Source organism: Gigantopelta aegis, chromosome 13 (genome assembly GCF_016097555.1).
Source record: "Gigantopelta aegis isolate Gae_Host chromosome 13, Gae_host_genome, whole genome shotgun sequence".
Taxonomy (NCBI): Eukaryota; Metazoa; Mollusca; class Gastropoda; order Neomphalida; family Peltospiridae; genus Gigantopelta; species Gigantopelta aegis.
In genome coordinates, this window is record NC_054711.1 from 35,776,334 (window position 1) to 35,795,926 (window position 19,593).

Consider the following 19,593-nt stretch of genomic DNA (forward strand, 5'->3'; position numbering starts at 1 on the left):
ATCCGTTCATCCAAACATCCATCTTCTCAAATCCATCAATCATTTCACCCCTGTGTAAACGTTCATCCATTCATCCATCATTCCATCAACCCCAGCATCTGACCATCCGTCCTCTCATTTGCCTCCCCTACTCACCCGTAAGTCGATCCTTATTGTCTTCTATTCTCTAAATCAGAGGATAGTATACTAGTATACTACAGCATGAATGTACAAGAGATGGGTTGTGGGACAAAGACAAAATGAGAGACAGTATGTGAAAGAGTATATGTGTTTGAGAGATAATGTGTGTTTGAGAGAGAGAGAGAGAGAGAGAGAGAGAGAGAGAGAGAGAGAGAGAGAGAGAGAGAGAGAGAGAATAGAGAGAGAGAGAAAGAGAATAGACGAGAAAGAGATAGAGAGAGAAGAAGAAAGAAAGAAAGAAAGAAAGAAAGAAAGAAAGATAGATAAGATAGAGAGATAGAGAGAGATAGATACATAGATAAGATAAGATAGAGAAAGATGGAGAGAGAGAGAGAGAGAGAGAGAGAGAGAGAGAGAGAGAGAGAGAGAGAGAGAGAGAGAGAGAGAGAGAGAGAGAGAGAGATGGTTTGATATTCTTACACCATTTAGGACTTGGCATATCAAGACATTTGCTTTTAATAAGAACATTGAGAAATCTGAATGTTTAGGATTATGTTTGCCACTACGTTGTTGAAAGCCAGACGTCCGCCTGTGTTGGTTCTTTCAGGAGGTATGGAAGCTGACCATCATGGACACGATATTCGTCGTCGGCCAGATCATCATCATCGACCTCATCCGCAGCGTCTTCATCAGATACTGCAACAACCTCTGCTGCTGGGACATGGAGAAGAAGTTTGTAAGTCGGATTTTTAAAAATTATAATTGTATTTAATATATTTGTTTACATAACTGAATATTGTCCAGACTTAAAACAAGTAATTGAACTGTATTTATAATTCCAGTGAAACATCACTTGACCAATTTACGAGGCTTTTTAATCCAGATACCAACTCCAAACCCTAAGTGAGTGCTCCGCAGGGCTCAATGGGTAGGTGTAAACCACTTGCACGGACCAGTGATCCATAACTGGTTCAACAAAGGCCATGGTTTGTGCTATCCTGCTTTGTGGGAAGCGCAAATAAAAGATCCCTTCCTGCTAATTGGAAAGAGTAGCCCATGTAGTGGCGATAGCGGGTTTCCTCTAAAAATCTGTGTGGGCCTTAACCATATGTCTGACGCCATATAATCGTAAATAAAATGTGTTGAGTGCGTCGTTAAATAAAACATTTCTTTCTTTCTTTCTCCTAATTACAAACATTGTTAAGATATTTGTAATTAGAAGACGAGTTCGTAAGTTGAAGAACTTGTGTGCAATCCTTTTATATATTATATGCAATAAAACATCAGGGCCGTACCCTCCGGGGGGGGGAGGTGGGGGGGGGGGGGGTCAGGGTCACTTGTCCCCCTGAGAATCTCTTTTTTTCTTCTTTTTTGTTCTCCAGAAAATATCATACACATCTCAAGGTTTAATTTGTATAGTGTTTCATTTGTTTATAAAAAGTAGTATCCCACCCCACCCCCACCCCCCGCTAAGATTTTGATCACGGTACGGCCCTAAAAATGTTTCAGTCACAGACATCAGTAATCAAATTTTTCACTAGTAATTGTTCTTTGTTTTTAGATAAAGTAAATGAACTGTTGTTATTCAAATGAAACATTAGTAACTGATTTGTTTTAATCCATTGAAATATTAATAATTGTACTTGCAATGAATGAGCTGTTATTCAAATCAAACAATAGTATTTGATTTTTTTGTCAAATGAAACAAGTAATTGCACTTTGTTTATAAATAAAATGAAACGTTAGTAACTGAAATTTGTTTACAAGTCATATATTAATTAAATATAAATTGTCATTTAACAGCCGGAGTATCCTGACTTCAAAACGGCAGAAAATCTTCTACACCTGATAAACAACCAAGGCGTTATTTGGTAAGGACGTTTATTAACGTCAGATCTAAGGGCAGTGTCAAAAGTTATCTGGGTGCAGATGGTAGAGGCAATTTGTTTTCCATTATCCACCACAGTAGTAAATCTCAAAGGGACATTCCTGAGTTTGCTACAGTTTTTAAGATGTTATCGACTAACAGAGACTTTTCGACGATTGTAATTACATATCAAATATATTTTTCTGCATAAAATATTAGTGGCTGTATAGTAAACGTGTTTCTAGTTGTTCTAATATTTATACTAGGTTAAATTTCATTTTATTTCCTAACATATTATTTTTTGGTACGTACGGAATTATTTGAAGACAAAATCCAGTTTGGGTTTCTTACAAATATTACGACGACCAGAAACACATTGAATATACAGACAGTGATATTCTAAACAAGAAAATATATTTAATATGTAAGTTTAATCGTAGAGATATTTTATTAGTCAGGAACATTTTGCAATGCAGCAAACTCAGGAATGTCCCTTTAAGGCAGAGATGAATTGTACTTGTAAAATACAGGAAATTGCATTTCAGAACATTTAATTTTCAAACATTTACGGGAGAGCATATCCCCAAACCACCCTCGATCTGTCAGCCGCCCCCCCCCCCCCCCCCCCCCCCCCCCACACTGATGTTTACTTGCTTCCGTCGTGCCTGTACCAGCCATAGATTATTAAAAATTCTTATCTCCCTCCACACCATCCCACCCGTGTTTATTTCATCTTATAGCCCATGTCATAAATTTATACATTTTAACAATTCCATAGGTCGAAACAAAAATTGTATTTCCGGAAACCCGACCATACTTAGAAAAAAAAGGACCCTAATGTTTTTAATTTCAATGTATTTGTTTTTATCATTAATATTTAGGTGAAAAGATTACTAACATATAATTCTATTTGGATCCGTAGACGTGAATATAGATAATAAAATAAACACGACCTACCTATCTAATTTTGTTAAATGACGATTTCACATAATACTATGTTCAGTTCGTATACATGAGACTTTTTACATTTCACATAATTTGGAGTCACAAACTTGAATAATATTCTGCAATGGAACAGGAGACTTAACTAGCCTAAAATAAATGTGGTCGCGGACATCAGAGAACAGGGGTACATATAATATAGGATACTATCCAGATGGGACGTAGCTGTTATAAGATACCCTTAAAACAAAACATAACATAAAAACAAAAACAAAAACAAACGAAACAAGCATCACTTGAGGGGTTGTGAGGAGGTGGTGAGGGGTGGTGAGGAGATGGTGATGAGTGGTGAGGGGTGGTGAGGGGTGGCGATGGGTGCTGATGAGTGGTGAGGGGTAGTCAGGAGTGGTGAGGGGTGCTGATGAGTGGTGAGGGGTGGTCAGGAGTGGTGAGGGGTGGTCAGGAGTGGTGAGGGGGTGGTGAGGGGTGGTGAGGAGTGGTGAGGGGAGGGGAGGGGAGGAGTGGTGAGGAGTGGTGAGGAGATGGTCAGGAGTGATGAGGGGTGGTGAGGGGTGTTGAAGTGGTGTTGAGGGGTGGTCAGGAGTGGTGAGAGGTGGTCAGGAGTGGTGAGGGGTGGTGAGGAGTGGCGAGGGGTGCTGATGAGTGGTGAGGGGTGGTGAGGAGTGGTGAGGGTGGTCAGGAGTGGTGAGGGGGTGGTGTGGTGGGGTGAGGAGTGGGGATGGGAGGGGAGGGGTGGTGAGGAGTGGTGAGAGGGTGGTGTGGTGGGGTGAGGAGTGGGGATGGGAGGGGAGGGGGTGGTGAGGAGTGGTGAGAGGTGGTGAGGGGGTGGTGAGGAGTGTTGAAGTGGTGGTGAGGAGTAATGAGGGGTGGTGAGGAGTGGTGAGGGGTGGTGAGGGGGTGGTGTGGTGGGGTGAGGAGTGGGGATGGGAGGGGAGGGGTGGTGAGGAGTGGTGAGGGGGTGGTGAGGAGTGTTGAGGTGGTGGTGAGGAGTAATGAGGGGTGGTGAGGAGTGGTGAGGGGTGGTGAGGGGTGGTGTGGTGGGGTGAAGAGTGGGGATGGGAGGGGAGGGGTGGTGAGGAGTGGTGAGAGGTGGTGAGGGGGTGGTGAGGAGTGTTGAGGTGGTGGTGAGGAGTAATGAGGGGTGGTGAGGAGTGGTGAGAGGTGGTGAGGGGTGGTGTGGTGGGGTGAAGAGTGGGGATGGGAGGGGAGGGGTGGTGAGAGGTGGTGAGGGGGTGGTGAGGAGTGTTGAGGTGGTGGTGAGGAGTAATGAGGGGTGGTGAGGAGTGGTGAGGGGTGGTGTTGAGTGGTGAGGGGGTGTAACATTTCCAGACGCACATCGAGGGTGGGGCTGAGGGGTGCGTCCTATCACTAGCGTAGCCAGGATTTTATAAGGGGAGGGGGGATCCATACTATGTATACATGTATATATATATATATGATTTTATAAAATGTAATAGTTTAAGAAAAAGATTTGATGGGGGGCATGGCCTCTGTTGTCCCCCTGCGCTGCGTCTCATCTTCCCCAATTTCGAAGTTTTACGAAAAAACAAATCAAGTCAAGTTTTAGCTGTGTATTTGTGAAAACTGTAGATGCACTCCTTAGAATATGCAGCGTTCACTTCTACGGACCTCTGAACAAATAAATAAATAAAATAAATTAATTAATTAATTAATTAATTAATTAATTAATTAATTAATTAATTAATTAATTAATAAATAAATAAATTAATTAATTAACTAATAAATAATAAACCAATTTCCCAGAAACGCAAGACTAAAAAAAAGTGTCTGCCTATATACGTGTAAGCTTGATCCGCTGTCGATCTGGGATCGATCCCCATCGGTATGTCCATTGGGCATATCTCTTGTTCCAGCCAGTGCACCACGACTGGCATATCAAAGGCCGAGGTGTGAGCTATCTTGTCTGTGGGATGGTGCATATAAAAGATCCCTTGTAACTAATGAAAACAATGTAGCGGGTTTCCTCTCTAAGACTACAGGTTAAAATTACAAAAAGTTTGACATCCAATAGCCATGGTTAATAAGTCGATGTGCTCTAGTGGTGTCGTTAAACAAAACAAATTTTATATGCGTGTAAGTCTATTTTTGTTTTTCAGGTTGGGCACTTTTTTCGCGCCTGGTCTTCCGTTGCTGAACTTCGTCAAACTGCTGGCACTCGTCTACATCCGGTGCTGGTCGGTGATGGCCTGCAATGTTCCCCAGGAGAGAATATTCCGGGCTTCCCGCTCTAACAACTTTTACTTCACTCTGCTGCTTGTGATGCTCTTCCTGTGTATGCTCCCGCCGTTGTTTGCCATCGTCGCCGTCGACCCGTCGCCCAACTGTGGGCCATTCAGGTTAAACAAATAGGGCAGAATTTATGAAGACCGGGTTTTTGTTCATAAACACAGGTGTTTAAGCATTGTAAATACATGTAGATACACGCGTGTAAGTGGGAAAAAAACACGCTTCCGAATATCGGATTTGTAAATTTTATTCCTGTGTATGCTCCCGCCGTTGTTTGGCATCGTCGCCGTCGACCCGTCACCCAACTGTGGGCCAAAATTTACAAAGACCCTTTTTTCTTAAACACAGGTGTTTAAGCACTGTAAATACAGGTAGTAACTGTTACACGCCTGTAAGTGAAAAACACGCTTCCGAATATCGGATTTATAAATTTTGTAATATGCAAATTATTGAAAATGAATACCATTTTGTATTAATATGTCCAATATATCGTGATTTAACGATGCGCCATTTGCCCAAAAATATACTATAGATGGCCAAATATACAAATCAGGTCTATAGATTTCACCCAAGGGCGAAGGCCAGGGGCGTAGCGTGGTCTGAACTTGAGGAGGGGGGTTTGAATATGAACCTAGCGGACCAATTTTTTATATTTTTCCTGGACACCTATAAGAATAGTCTAATACTGAACAGTAAAAAATGTTTTAGTGTCAGACCCCCCCCCCCCCCCCCCCCCCCCCCCGCCCCAACCTACGTGGCGCGACTGCCGTACATAGCCTAAATAAACCAGATACGTGTGGAGTAGTGGCTACGCCATCTGTCTTAAGGCTGGTAGATACTGGACTCGCTCCCACACAGAACACGTTTTAATGACTTATTGGGGAGGTCAAAGGTCGTGACTAGAAACGATATATTCGAAGCAAGGGATGTGGTGGAATCCTTTAGATTCCACCCTGAACTTGTACTAAAGTTTTTAAAAGAAACTGGATTTTATTCCAAATTTATATTTACTTTTGTGTAATATTTGATTTGTAACATGAATTTTACCTTTATAACAAATGTGATATGTATTATTTTGTACAGCTCTTTACACTGTCTTTGACTTAACATTTCAAATTTCATGTACCACCGCACAGCTCTATACACTGTTTTTAACCTAACCTTTTATTTTTACCACTGTATGACACCCAATAGCCGATGTATTATTTGTGCTGGGGTGTCGTTAAACATCCATTCAATTCAATTCAAAGGTCGTTATATCCAATTCTCTTTCATTAACTACTATCCCACTGACTTGGACATACTGTCCAGATAGCTGAGGTGTGTGTCCAGGACTGCATACTTAACAATATATGGACATAGGAATGAAAATTAGTAAAAAAATAAAGATGAAAGAAAGAAAGAAAAGAGTGTGAGAAAAGAAAAGAAGGAAGAGACGAGGAAATAAATAAAATAACAATAAAATTAAAATTAAAATTAAATTTTCGAACATAGTAGGAATATTAATATTATTATAGGGTCCTCTTCAGCTAGACAAAAGAAGGGGTGGGGGGGGGGCACTTATACATAGAAGTCGTATTTCGAAAGTGAGGGTGGAGAGGCTGGGGGCGATAGCCCCTAACTCTGAAGATTATCTATTGCCTAACCCCATTTGAAAAACAAATGAATCCGCTCCACAACGTACAATTATCTTGATCAAGCTGTAGTTGTAGTAATGTTTCAGAACTGCTGGATTAAACAAAATCTTCGTAAATAAAGGACTTAAAAGCACAGTTTAATTTTAATTAATAATTTAGTTGGAGTAATACGTTTTACGTTTCATTTCAACTTATTTTCGTATTTATATCCAATTAAGGTTCAAGCACGTTTTCCTGATAACACATAGCCTAGCCGCTAACACCTCAGCTATCTGGGTTGTCTGTCCGGACAGTGGGGGTTAGTTGTTAGTTGGTTAGTGGTTAGTGAGAGAGAAGAGGATATAGTAGCCTTACACCTACCCATTGAGCTCTTAAGAACCGGGATGTGAACCCTGTACCTACCAGCCCGTAGTCGATGGCTTAACCACTGCGCCACCGAGGCCGGTTACGTTTTACAAACTAAACGCGAATTAGGAATGAAAGTATATCTGCAAAGTTCTCGCTTTGTTATAGTCCGTTTCTAAATAAGCGGCACGTAGAACACATTCAGGATGGGGTAATGAATAGAATATCAAACTTGCTACTATATGTTATCAAGTTTAACTCCCTCGTGAAATTCATTTCCTTTATCACTCATTAAAGCTAGTGACAAAGAAAACGTATTTCACTCGGGACTTAAACTTGATAATACATAGCAGCTCGTTTAATATGGTCTGTAGGCCCTATATACGCCCCCTAGTTCGGTCAAGTAATTAATTTCCCATTCTTTAAGCGAGAATTCTTCATCGATGACATCAAACTACATTGAATTAGTGTTACCTACCAAAACAAAAACAAAACAATCCTAGTTCCGCGCGCCAATATTCGAGTGATTATATTTCGTAAACAGTCGACCAGTTCCGAGTGGTGACGTCACGTCTAATTAGTAACTGTTACGTCACACCGGGAATAGACGTTGCAGAAGTCAAAAGGGCATTTTAGAAGAAATAGATTAAGACAAGAAAACTGTGAAACAAGCTATGTAGTTCACCAGGAATCAACTTCAAAAGATTCTCCCAAGAACACGGAGAGTCGCAAAATTTAAACAAACATGTTGTAAGTGTTGTCTTCAGAAAAACACGTAGTGTTACATAGGCCTACCTATTAGCAATATGTTTATGTTTAGCTTTAATGTACAACCGTGTCCGGTGTATCGGCGCGTCCGGTGATTCGGCGCACTTTGTATTTTGCTTAAATATGCTTAGGAAATTGACATGTTGTCGGTGTTTTTAACAAATTAAAGTTCAATTCCATTTTCAATGTTTAATCAAGTATCAACATATTTATTGTTAAGGGTACAATTACTTTTTTTTAGAATTATCAATAATTACATTATAATTTCAAAATAAATCATTCACCTGCTTTCGTGTATATAAACGCGAAGTAGGTCAGCCTTATTGATATTAAGAATGTTAAAACGAGTCTAAAAACACCTTTTCCGCATTTTTTAAATTATAGTAAAAAGTATAATTATTTTTTTCGGTTATTTTTATTTAATCGAAAAAGGAAAACACAGACAAATGCAAACAAAACAAAAGTTTTACACCTTAATGGACAGCCATTCCAGTTAACATTGTTACGAAAAATGTTTTAATAAAAGCGAAATAAGATCCACGTGTGTGCACAATCTACCCGAGAAACAAATCCATGTATAGGCATCTTAGCCATGCATGACAATGAACATGCATCTGAAGTACTGTGCTACTCAAGAAAACGATTCCGAAACTGATCATGAGATGGGTCACGTGTGATCGTTCATTTTCATAGTAATATTTTTTAACAAAACAAAACAAAAAAGTACTAAAATAATCCTGGGACAATAGTGTAGCGTTTATGGGCTACAAAGTGAGGTTATAGGCAGTTTATAAATAGCGGGGTCGCCGAACCACATCTACTGCGCCGAATCACCGGACATGCAAATCGTTTTGGATACAAGGGGGTGTCCACATTTATGGACAATTTTAAAATGTTTATTTACTACAGACATAAAACAATTTGTAGTGTATCTCAGATTATGCACTGGTTCATTAGTGAGAGACACATTTTATTAAGTATTTCACAGTGTTCACATAGAAAATGGTCTTTGAATGCTTAGGTGCGCCGATACACCGGACAGCACTGTAAGCGTGTAACTTTTATACACACTTATAGTCCGTCCAAAAGGGATCGCCTTGCTTCATACTATGGAATTTACTACAAGTTATTTATTTCTGAGCCGATTGTTTTGTAAATTGCACACAAACATTTTTTTTTTTAAATTCCAAAAGACTTTTACTTTTCTTCTTACGTCAAACCAAACTGAAATTACCTAATTTTTTCGACACGTTTGCAAAACCTAAATAACAATAGCAAACCCATACACACTGTAACGTACACAAATACAAAACAAAAGTCATAATGCTATTTATTTAAAACAACATAAAACATTTATTTTCATGTACTGATTTCCGTGAAGGACACACAATAGCCGGTGTGTTGTTTTGTGTGATGTGTCGATAAACTTTCATTCATTCATTCTATCTCCATGTGCACGTTTGTTTCTAGTCCTATTTATTCATGTATTTATTTTTATATTTAAATTTTTCAAAAATTTATTTATTTATTTATTTCTACTTTCAGCGGACGTAGTAAGATTTTCTACGTGATCACGGACACGATGGACAAGGAACTTCCGTCGTGGGTGAATAGCGCTCTCGAGTATGCGGCGTCGCCCGGTGTCATCATACCAGTGTTCCTCCTGCTGGCGTAAGTCGCTCCGTCTAGTATCAAGATACGGTATTAAACACTGTACCACACTAACAAACCTCCTTCTGGCGTAAGTCGCTCTGTCTAGTACCGAGATACAGTATTAAATACTGTTCCACACTAATAAACCTCCTGCTGCCGAAAGTTGCTCTGTCTAGTACCGAGATACAGTATTAAACACTGTCCCACACTTATAAACCTCCTTCTGGCGTACGTATCTCTGTCTAGTACCGAGATACAGTATTAAACAATGTACCACACTAACAAACCTCCTGCTGGCTTAAGTCGCTCTGTCTAGTAATGAGATACAGTATTAAACACTGTCCCACACTAATACACCTCCTGCTGCCGAAAGTTGCTCTGTCTAGTACCGAGATACAGTATTAAACACTGTCCCACACTAATAAACCTCCTTCTGGCGTACGTATCTCTGTCTAGTACCGAGATACAGTATTAAACAATGTACCACACTAACAGTGTGTGTGTGTGTGTGTGTGTGTGTGTGTGTGTGAGTGTGAGTGAGAGAGAGAGAGAGAGAGAGAGAGAGAGAGAGAGAGAGAGAGAGAGAGAGAGAGAGTGTGTGTGTGTGTGTGTGTGTGTGTCTATTTATTTTACATATTACTTTTTTTCAGGATGACCATCTACTACCTGGTGTCTGTGGGAAGGTCTTTGCGAGATGCTAACACTGAGTTACGTATGCAGTTGGAATATGTAAGTAGACAATTAATTCAGCTTGCGTTTTGGTCATGTACGATTATTTCATTGCGGCTGGCCACGTGCGTTCTGTAGACAAACGCATCGCGCGCACCCAGTCTAGACGCTCTCGTTGAAACTAATGTATTTTGATGTTTTAGTCGGACCGCACGCACGCACCGCACCCAGTCTATATGAGTCTTTAAGCCCTGATCACCAGTGGCATCGAGAGGGTCTCAGACGCAAGTACAGAACATTGTGCATTGAGTGTGTGTGTGGGGGGGGGGGGGGGGGGGGGACTGGACTGTGGCAAGTGAAGAGTAGAAGAGTCCATTGTTTATGCTACTTTAAAATATCTTCATATCCTGAAGCACACTGTGTTGTTCGAGTATTAGACAGTTTGTAATTGTTTTGTTGTTTGTTGTTGTTTTTTCCAGGAAAGAACCGAGGGCAGGCGGAAGGTTTATGCCATGGCTGATGGTAATATATCAGTAGAATAGATATTTACTTTTTGAATCTGGCCTGGGTGTTGTTTTGTTGTTGTTCTGGGTTTTTTTTTTTTTTGTGGGTTTTGTTGGGGTTGGGGGGCGGTTGTTTATTTTGGAAGGGGTTGTGATTTTTGTTTCGTTTTGGGATTTGTTTTCAATGGAGGTAGGGTGGGAACGGACGAGACATTAGTGTAGCAAGACTTTAATTAGCTGTAAGCAAAAGTATCATGAAATATATATGATTTATACAGTAGCCAAAATTAATTCTCTGATACCGGCCTCGGTGGTGTCGTGATTAAGCCACCGGACATAAGGCTGGTAGGTACTGGGTTCGCAGCACGGTAACGGCTCCCACCCAGAGCGAGTTTTAACGACTCAATGGGTAGATGTAAGACAACTACACCTCTTCTCTATAACTAATAACTAACAACTAACCCACTGTCCTGGACAGACAGCCCAGATAGCTCAGGTGTGTACCCAGTACAGCGTGCTTGAACCTTAATTGGATATAAGCACGAAAATAAGTTGAAGTAAACATGAAATGAAAAATGCTCTGATTTTCAAGTCGACCTAATGTGACGTTTTCTCACGAGTTGGAATGAGTTGGGTACATATCTCACTGAATCCTACACACACATCTACGCCATTATAAGAACATTACGCATGCGTACATTCTTAAACAGACAACACAGACACATGCATGTCCATGCAGTTGCTTTTTTTGTTGAGCAATTTTATGGAAAAGTAAAGGTTCACAACGAATTTAGTGTAAACAAAACATCAAAATGACAAACACGAATGCTGTGTGAAAATGTACACATTCCAGACTAATTTCTTCTTAACATGCATCGTGTTTTAAAACTTTTTCTTCCACACCCGTTGTGGAGAAAACTCTCTTTTTTGTATCAAACAGCGATACCTAACATGTTGGAGATCGATCTAAAAACATCTGGTTGGCTGTTCCGTGGTGATGACCCTGATGCCAAAGCCACACTGACTAATGAAATAACACGGGAATGTTATTACTCCGCCTTGTTTGTTTAATCCTAGCCCCAGGGGCCCTATTTTCGAAGCCATCTTAGCGCTACGAAATCGTAAAACCGTCGTAGGTTGTGACGTCACTACAGCGCACGCCATAGTGACGTCATAGCTTACGATGATTTCACGATTTCGTAGGCTAAGATAGCTTCGAAAATAGGGCCCCAGTACTCTAACCGTAAGAGAGCAAGACGGACATTTGGACAATTATGACGCTGTCTTTACGTAATCTCGTTACGTAATCTCGTTACGTAATCTCGTAATGAGTGCGTCATAACTGGTCAAATGTCCGTCTTGCTCTTTTACGGTCAGAGTACACGGGCAATGTTTGTCCGCGGTGTCTCGAACTTGCTGTAACTAAATTGTAATTGGAAAACACGTTAAAAAATCTTTTGAATACGGTATTGAGGCCACTTAAGATATTTAATATTCCACTTCAGCCCAATAGATACCATTTATCTTACAAGTCCTTGATTTAAAACGTATCCCAAATCGCTTTCGCTCTTTAAATACGTTTTGAAACAACTGGTTGTAAGATAAATGGTATTCAACGGACAATCGTGTAGAAGTCTTTATTTCAATGTAGTTTTCTTTTTTTTTCCTTGCAGCCAAACGTGAAATGGAGGCTAGTAAGAACAAGGTCCTTCCAGATGTTCCACCAAAACCCAAAAGGAATATGTCTCAAGCAGGTGCGCTTTTATAAGGAGGATAATAAATTAATGACGTGTTTTAAAGGCATACTGTCACGGATTTAATTACTCTTTTTCTCTAAAAATGGATAATAAATAAAAATTACATTAATTGTTAGAAACCAAATCTAGCTATCGCATCACCTTAACTGAACCATGATGGAGTGAAATCCATATCATCCCTCTCGGCAATTTTAGTTTTTTAATTATGGACCATTGCCATAATTCAATTATTTTTACAAAATGTCATTAATAAATGGAGTATGGTGGTTATGAAGATGGTTGAATAAAGTACATTAAGGGACAAATCAAATTATTTTTGTCCAGGTAATACTTTGTTACATCATTAAATAGGTCAGTGGTCTGTGACAATATGCCTTTAAATCGGTCGTAGAAGTCGTATACGATGAAAATCGAGTTGTAAGAGCGCTCAGACTAACAACAGGACAGTCGTAGAAGTTGTATACGATGAACATCGAGTTGTAAGAGCGCCCAGACTAACAACAGGACAGTCGTAGAAGTTGTATACGATGAAAATCGAGTTGTAAGAGCGCTCAGACTAACAACAGGACAGTTGTAGAAGTCGTGAGAGCAGAAAGTTTGTGGCAGTTGGTAGTCTGAGTTTAGCACAAGTTACACGAAGGGAAGTTATCAACATGTGTAGATGCACTGATTCGTTTGTTTCTGCCTGTTTCACAATAACCGTATGTTAGGCACAATGTAATAAGGTCTAAGCCACAAACATGTTTCCACGGAACCGACTCTGCGTAGAAAACAGATTCAAACTAACTTGTTTTTCGATTTTACAACCGAAAAAAAGAGTCATTAATATATAGGTGAAAAGAGTACTTAGTATTTTTTACCTATATATTAATATAGTCAAGCTGATCAAAGAGACATTTTTATTCACTTCGTCCGCCTGCCTACATACGATTTTATCCGGACCCGTAGGGGTGAATGTAATAACAATAAACATAACATTGTTTTATAAAGCCGATTTACACCACCTAGTTTTTTTTAGGAGGGTCGTTCCTGGAATGACTCTAACGCCCAATAGTCGCAGTTGTAATTATTCTGGGATGTCGCGAAACATTTCCTTTCTATTCCTTTCCATTGTTCTCTTTACGTTTCCATACATTCCTTTCTATTCCTTTCCATTGTTCTCTTTACGTTTCCATACCTTCCTTTCTGTTTCTTTTGGTTTCATCCCCTATGTCTTCCTTTCATTTCGTTTCATCGTCCTTTCTTTGTTTCTTCCATTTTCTTTCGTTTCTTTTTATGTTTTGAGGGGGTTTTTCTATTTCCCTTCATTGACGTATTTTGTAAATGGGAGAAACCCACACTGGGCGGGGCAACACCACTGTCTATCAGTCTTATTACGGAGCGACAGGAAGGTATTAAAGGTGGTGAGGGAGTTGTCAGGGAGGCGCGCAAAGCCCCCATGCTACCCGCAACCCCCACCACCACCACCACTACCCCCGGCAACGCCAATGGTTCCTTTCCCTTCTTTAATTTCTATTTTCTCTCATCTCCTTTAATTTCCTTTCTTTTTTCTCTTTGTATATGTAGATTGTCGAGGGCGAGTCGTAGTCTACTGGTAAAACGCTCGCCTGATACGCAGTCGGTGTAGGATCGATCCCCGTCAGTGGCCAATTGGGCTATTTCTCGTTCCAACCATTGCACCACGGCTGGTATATCAAAGGCCGTGGTATGTGCTATCCTGTCTGTGGGATGGTGCATATAAAAGATCCCTTGCCACTAATGGAAAAATAATATAGCGGATTTCTTCTCTAAGAATAGGTGCCCTAGTGGTGTCGATGAACAAAACAAACTTCCATCTTCCTTTCTGTTTTTCCTCTGTGTATGTCTAAATTGTCATATCTGGCCGTGTCTGTAGTTAATTGTTGTGCTGACATCGTAGTAGTTGCTGTTAAAGGCATATTGTCACAGTCCACTGACCTATTTAAAGGAGGGAACAATTAAGGCATTTGGCCTGGTATGCATATTCAACCATATATAATGCACAATATTGCTTAATATCAACAAGTATAATCGTATAGTTAATTAATAAAACGGTTAAATGTGACGGCTATTATATATAACGGGCGCAACCATTTTGTACCATCCCAGTGACCACTCACGATACTGACGAGCTGGTGGTTACGTAATACCTAACGTGTCACGTCAGGAATTAGTCTTCGAACTGAAGAAACAAAACATACCTGATTTTTGCGGATGCATTGCAATGTTTTGTAATAATATCCATCCTAGTAAGCCAGCACCAATTATATATTATTTTCCAATACAAAATAAACCACCATTGTCAAAGTGTTGAAATAACTGTATTATGTTTTGTACATAAATTAACCCACGTACTGAAACAATAATCGGAGTGTTTTCTTGGTTAATTGGTCTGTTCTTTCTGTGGCCTGTACCTGTGGTTCCTGATTGGCAGGTGTATATTTAGACGGTCCCCAGACACTGTGTCTAGACACACTAAAAAGACGTGCCTCTTTTATTAAGATCACAGGGTATTGTGTGATAACAGCACGGACACCCCTCTAATCGTAAGGGACATTAGCAGCCGGCCTGCTTTATTACTGTAAGTAATTCTGTAAAACCCTTGATTAAGTAGACTTTCCCCATCTAAAATCACAAAACTGACCAATTACGTCGTCAAAAAGAAAAGAAAAGTATCACGTGGGTATCATGAGTGGTCGTTTTTGCTCGAACCAATAAGCCGAATAATATGCATTTTTTCTTTGGATTTTTAAAAAAGAAAAATACTATAACTCCATTTCGTTCTGTTGGTGCAAGCTGAAATATATTTAGTTAAATAGTTTATTATACTATCAAGTCATTTATGTTGTTTTACAAGTCAGGTTGATGAAAGCGAAGCGCCTTGTAAATTAGAGCGTTTGTTTACACTGTGCATAGAGGAGATGGACGGAGCTGACGTCACTTCGCCCCAAGCTATACCACCGGACGTCACAAAAACGAAACAAAATGGCTGCCCCCAGTTAGCAGGAATAATCATGGTTTTTTATTAACTCTAAAATTACGCGTTTTTCATTTGTTAAAGTGTTAGTATGTGTTGGTGGTCCGGGTATGCATCTTTCCAACACATAAGGCTCTTGTTTGAGTTGACCCTACCTTTAATGCTGTAACAAAGTATTACCTGAACAAAAATAATATAATATGTCCCTAAATGTACTTTATTTAACCATCTTTATAACAACCATACTCCATTTATTAATGACATTTTATAAAAATAATTGAATTATGGCAATGGTCCATAATTCAAAAACTAAAATTGCCGAGAGGGATGACATGGATTTCATTCCATCATGGTTCATTTAAAGTGATTTGGTTTCCAACAATTAATGTAATTTGTATTTATTGTCCATTTTTAGAGAAATAAGGATCTTAAATCCGTGACAGTATGCCTTTAAATAGTGTGTGTGTGTGTGTGTGTTTGCAGCCTCCTCTATGATGGCGGTGGCACGCATGGCGAAGATGCTCTCGGGAGACATGCAGCCAACAAAAATCTCGAACAAAGCGAAAATCCCCGTAGCCGTCGTTGCTGGAAAAAGAACGCTGAAAGGATCCAATCCACGACATAATGATCAGTAAGACAGATTTCACTGTTACACGTATCATTCGACATAGCGATCAGTAAGACAGATTTCACTGTTACACGTGTCATTTGACATAGCGATCAGTAAGACAGATTTCACTTTTACACGTGTCATTCGACATAGCGATCAGTAAGACAGATTTCACTGTTACACGTGTCATTCGACATAACGATAAATAAGACATATTTCACTGTTACACGTGTCATTCGACATAGTGATCAGTAAGACAGATTTCACTGTTACATGTGTCATTCGACATAGCGATCAGTAAGACAGATTTCACTATTACTCTTTTCATTCGACATAGCGATCAGTAAGACAGATTTAACTGTTACACGTATCATTCCACATAGCGATCAGTAAGACATATTTCACTGTTACACATGTCATTCGACATAGCGATCAGTAAGACAGATTTCACTGTTACATGTGTCATTCGACATAGCGATCAGTAAGACAGATTTTACTGTTAGACATGTCATTCGACATAACGATCAGTAAGACTATTTCACCCTTACACTTGTATATTCTTGCCAAATTGCCAGAAGTGAATATGAGAATCACAACATATGTCACAATTATGAATAAAGTCTCAACTGAAAGTGAACCTTTTTGTTAAGACCTTGAAACACATCATTTATATTTTTACACCAATAAATAAAGTGTGTATCATGATGAATAACTGGGAGTTAACTGTGTATTTAATAAATATATTCAAAAATAACTAATAGTATAAACCTACAAATGTTGTCTTCCAGAGAACACAGCCAAGAGGTGAAACTAAACATGTACAACGCGGCCAGCAAGTTCGCCAAGAGGATTCAGAATAAAGGCAAGTCCAATGGCTTGTTGAGCTCGGCGTCAGCAGACGCTGTCACCCATATGAGAAGATCCGGGGCCAATGCGAAGGTAGTGGAAGACCAGCCAACAGGCAACAGAAGACTCACGCCTTCGAGGTACACAGAGGCGTCTGAGAATTCGGAACATGTGTCTGCTCACGCTCATAATCAACAAGGTCAAGGTCGAGAGCAGGATCAAGGTCGAGATCAGGGTCAAGGTCGTGAGTATGATCACGGTCGAGAGCATGATCAAGGTCGAGATCAGGGTCAAGGTCGAGATCAGGATCAGGGTCAAGATCGAGATCAGGATCAAGGTCGAGAGCAGGGTCACGGTCAAACTCAGGATACAGTGAGGCATGTGGAGAGGCCTGCAAACAAAAGAGCTGCTGCCAATGCTACTATTATCACGACGAGACCCGTGATCGAGTGTGAGGACGTGGAAGTGATCCCGCCCTCCAGCAAGATGATCGAATCGTTTGACAAGAGCAGAAAGCGTTCCACTACAGCGAAACCTGCCAATCACTCTGAAGACGTGAAAGAGGTGGTCGCCCCTAGCCAGCCACTCGGGAGCCCCGTCCGTCCAGAAGAGGGTCCCGCTAGAAACACGCTCGTCGATCTGCTCGACGATGCCGAACCTTCTCCTGCCGCGCCCAAGCAAAACCGGCCGCGCGTGCCGCCAAAGACGTTCCCCAAGAAGATACACCTGAAAAAGAATTCACTGGTTAAACCGAAACAGGTGGAGATTCCCCCGACATCGGTGGAGATTGTCAATGAGGTGCTCAACAGTGTTATGTCGCCCAGTCGGGAAGTCGACGACGACGACGAGTCGGCGGTATCGTCGACGGTCGGCGCCGACGAGGTGGCCCAGGCGGCGAGGAGCGCCATTCCAAAAATACGAGTTGTCGACTACAGCGACGACAATCACTCGGTCAGTTCAGACAAGGAGGTGGAGCTCCACAACTACAACGACAAAGGTTACGAGTCGCCCGTCGACGATTCCCTGCTCCAAGCGCCGAGATCAGAACCCGAGCAAGAAGAATATGATGAGGAAGAGGAGGTGAAAGAAGATGTGGAGGAGGACGAGAAAGAGGATGACACCCGGGAAAGAATTAGAGGTACTCCTAACACCACCACCAACAAAATGGATCGTTCCTATTCCGGAGAGGCTGACGTGGAGAGTATGACGTCAGAGGAACTCGGCGAGATGTGCTCGCCCAGACTGAGAAAGGCCAACTACTTCACGGCCGCACGGGCCGTGTTTGAGAAACAACTCAAGTGAATTAGGGGCAGCCGGGTCGAAACACTTTAAGGGGGCGGGGATTTAAAAAAAAAAATAGGAATTCGAATTGTAAACGAAAACTGAACTGTATAAAGAAATGTATTTGGAAAAGGGTGAATCTTTAAAACAAATCTGAATTGTATAATAGTAACGCCTTTGAGGAACTTGGGAAAGTGTATAAAGGGGGAAGTCGTTAAAGAAACTGAAATTGTATAATGGGGCGTCTTGAGTAATATATGAAATCCATAAAAAGGTGTCTTTATGGAACTTTAAACTTTCTAATGGTTAATATATAAAATATGGATTTGAACTGCCGGATAAGATAATTACCATACAAGTGTTATCTGTATTGTCTGGGAGTCAGTCTAAGTAGAAACTTGGACTGGGAAATGGGAACGTGTATATAAAAGTGAATCGCCTTATGAAGAATCTGTATAAAACACTAGAACTGTCAGGGTTGGGATGATTCTAGAAATCAGACATACTTAATGGCGCAATATGTATAAAAATTCCAAGCGTCTACGTTTTTAAGTAGGGGAAACACACAGAAATGACAACATATATGGAAGTCTGTTTAACACTGGTAGACCAAGGCAAAAATATCTTTGCATCCAAGTCTTTTAACTGGCCTGCTGTGTTATGAGTTAAAAAATAAAACCGCTGTAATGTTTTTTTTAAAGATAAGAACCGTGTACACACGATGGGGGTTGTTAAAAAGTGAATGCGATAAGTCGGCCACAGTTTCACAATTTAAAACTGTCTCGATAAGTGAGAATATTTCTGGAGATATCTGTAACTTACATGTGTTAGCAATTATGATATAAATTAGCCACAGTTCATTACCACGATATTTTAATAAAGCATTGGAATATTCTTGTTGTGTGTTTTGCAGAAAACGTCTTGGTCAAAAAGATTGTCTGACTAGTGAATTATTTATGTAACACGCGGCTGTAGTAATTACAGAACGTCTTGTGGTTCCAATGTTTTATTCATTGTGTTGGAAAAACCTATAAAATATAATACAAACATTCCTTACTATCACACATACTAACTTTCACACAAACATTCCTTACTATCACACATACTAACTTTCACACAACCTATAAAATATAATACAAACATTCCTTACTATCACACATACTAACTTTCACACTACCTATAAAATATAATACAAACATTCCTTACTATCACACTAACTTTCACACTACCTATAAAATATAATACAAACATTTCTTACTATCACACATACTAACTTTCACACAGCCTATAAAATATAATACAAACATTCATACTAACTTTCACACTACCTAT

General features: G+C 40.2%; 1 protein-coding gene across 1 annotated transcript in view; it reads left to right on the forward strand.

The window, feature by feature from the left end:
* LOC121387293 (transmembrane channel-like protein 3) overlaps positions 1 to 19,155 on the forward strand; it is a 51,454-nt gene extending 32,299 nt beyond the window's left edge. Inside the window, exons 15-24 of the mRNA XM_041518315.1 lie at positions 728 to 856; positions 1,924 to 1,991; positions 5,068 to 5,307; positions 7,924 to 7,929; positions 9,493 to 9,618; positions 10,251 to 10,329; positions 10,749 to 10,791; positions 12,446 to 12,526; positions 16,008 to 16,155; positions 16,923 to 19,155. Coding sequence (XP_041374249.1) covers positions 728 to 856; positions 1,924 to 1,991; positions 5,068 to 5,307; positions 7,924 to 7,929; positions 9,493 to 9,618; positions 10,251 to 10,329; positions 10,749 to 10,791; positions 12,446 to 12,526; positions 16,008 to 16,155; positions 16,923 to 18,282 — 2,280 coding nt within the window. The 3' untranslated portion in view covers positions 18,283 to 19,155. The remainder of the gene's footprint in view (positions 1 to 727; positions 857 to 1,923; positions 1,992 to 5,067; positions 5,308 to 7,923; positions 7,930 to 9,492; positions 9,619 to 10,250; positions 10,330 to 10,748; positions 10,792 to 12,445; positions 12,527 to 16,007; positions 16,156 to 16,922) is intronic.
* Positions 19,156 to 19,593: the final 438 nt, after the last annotated feature.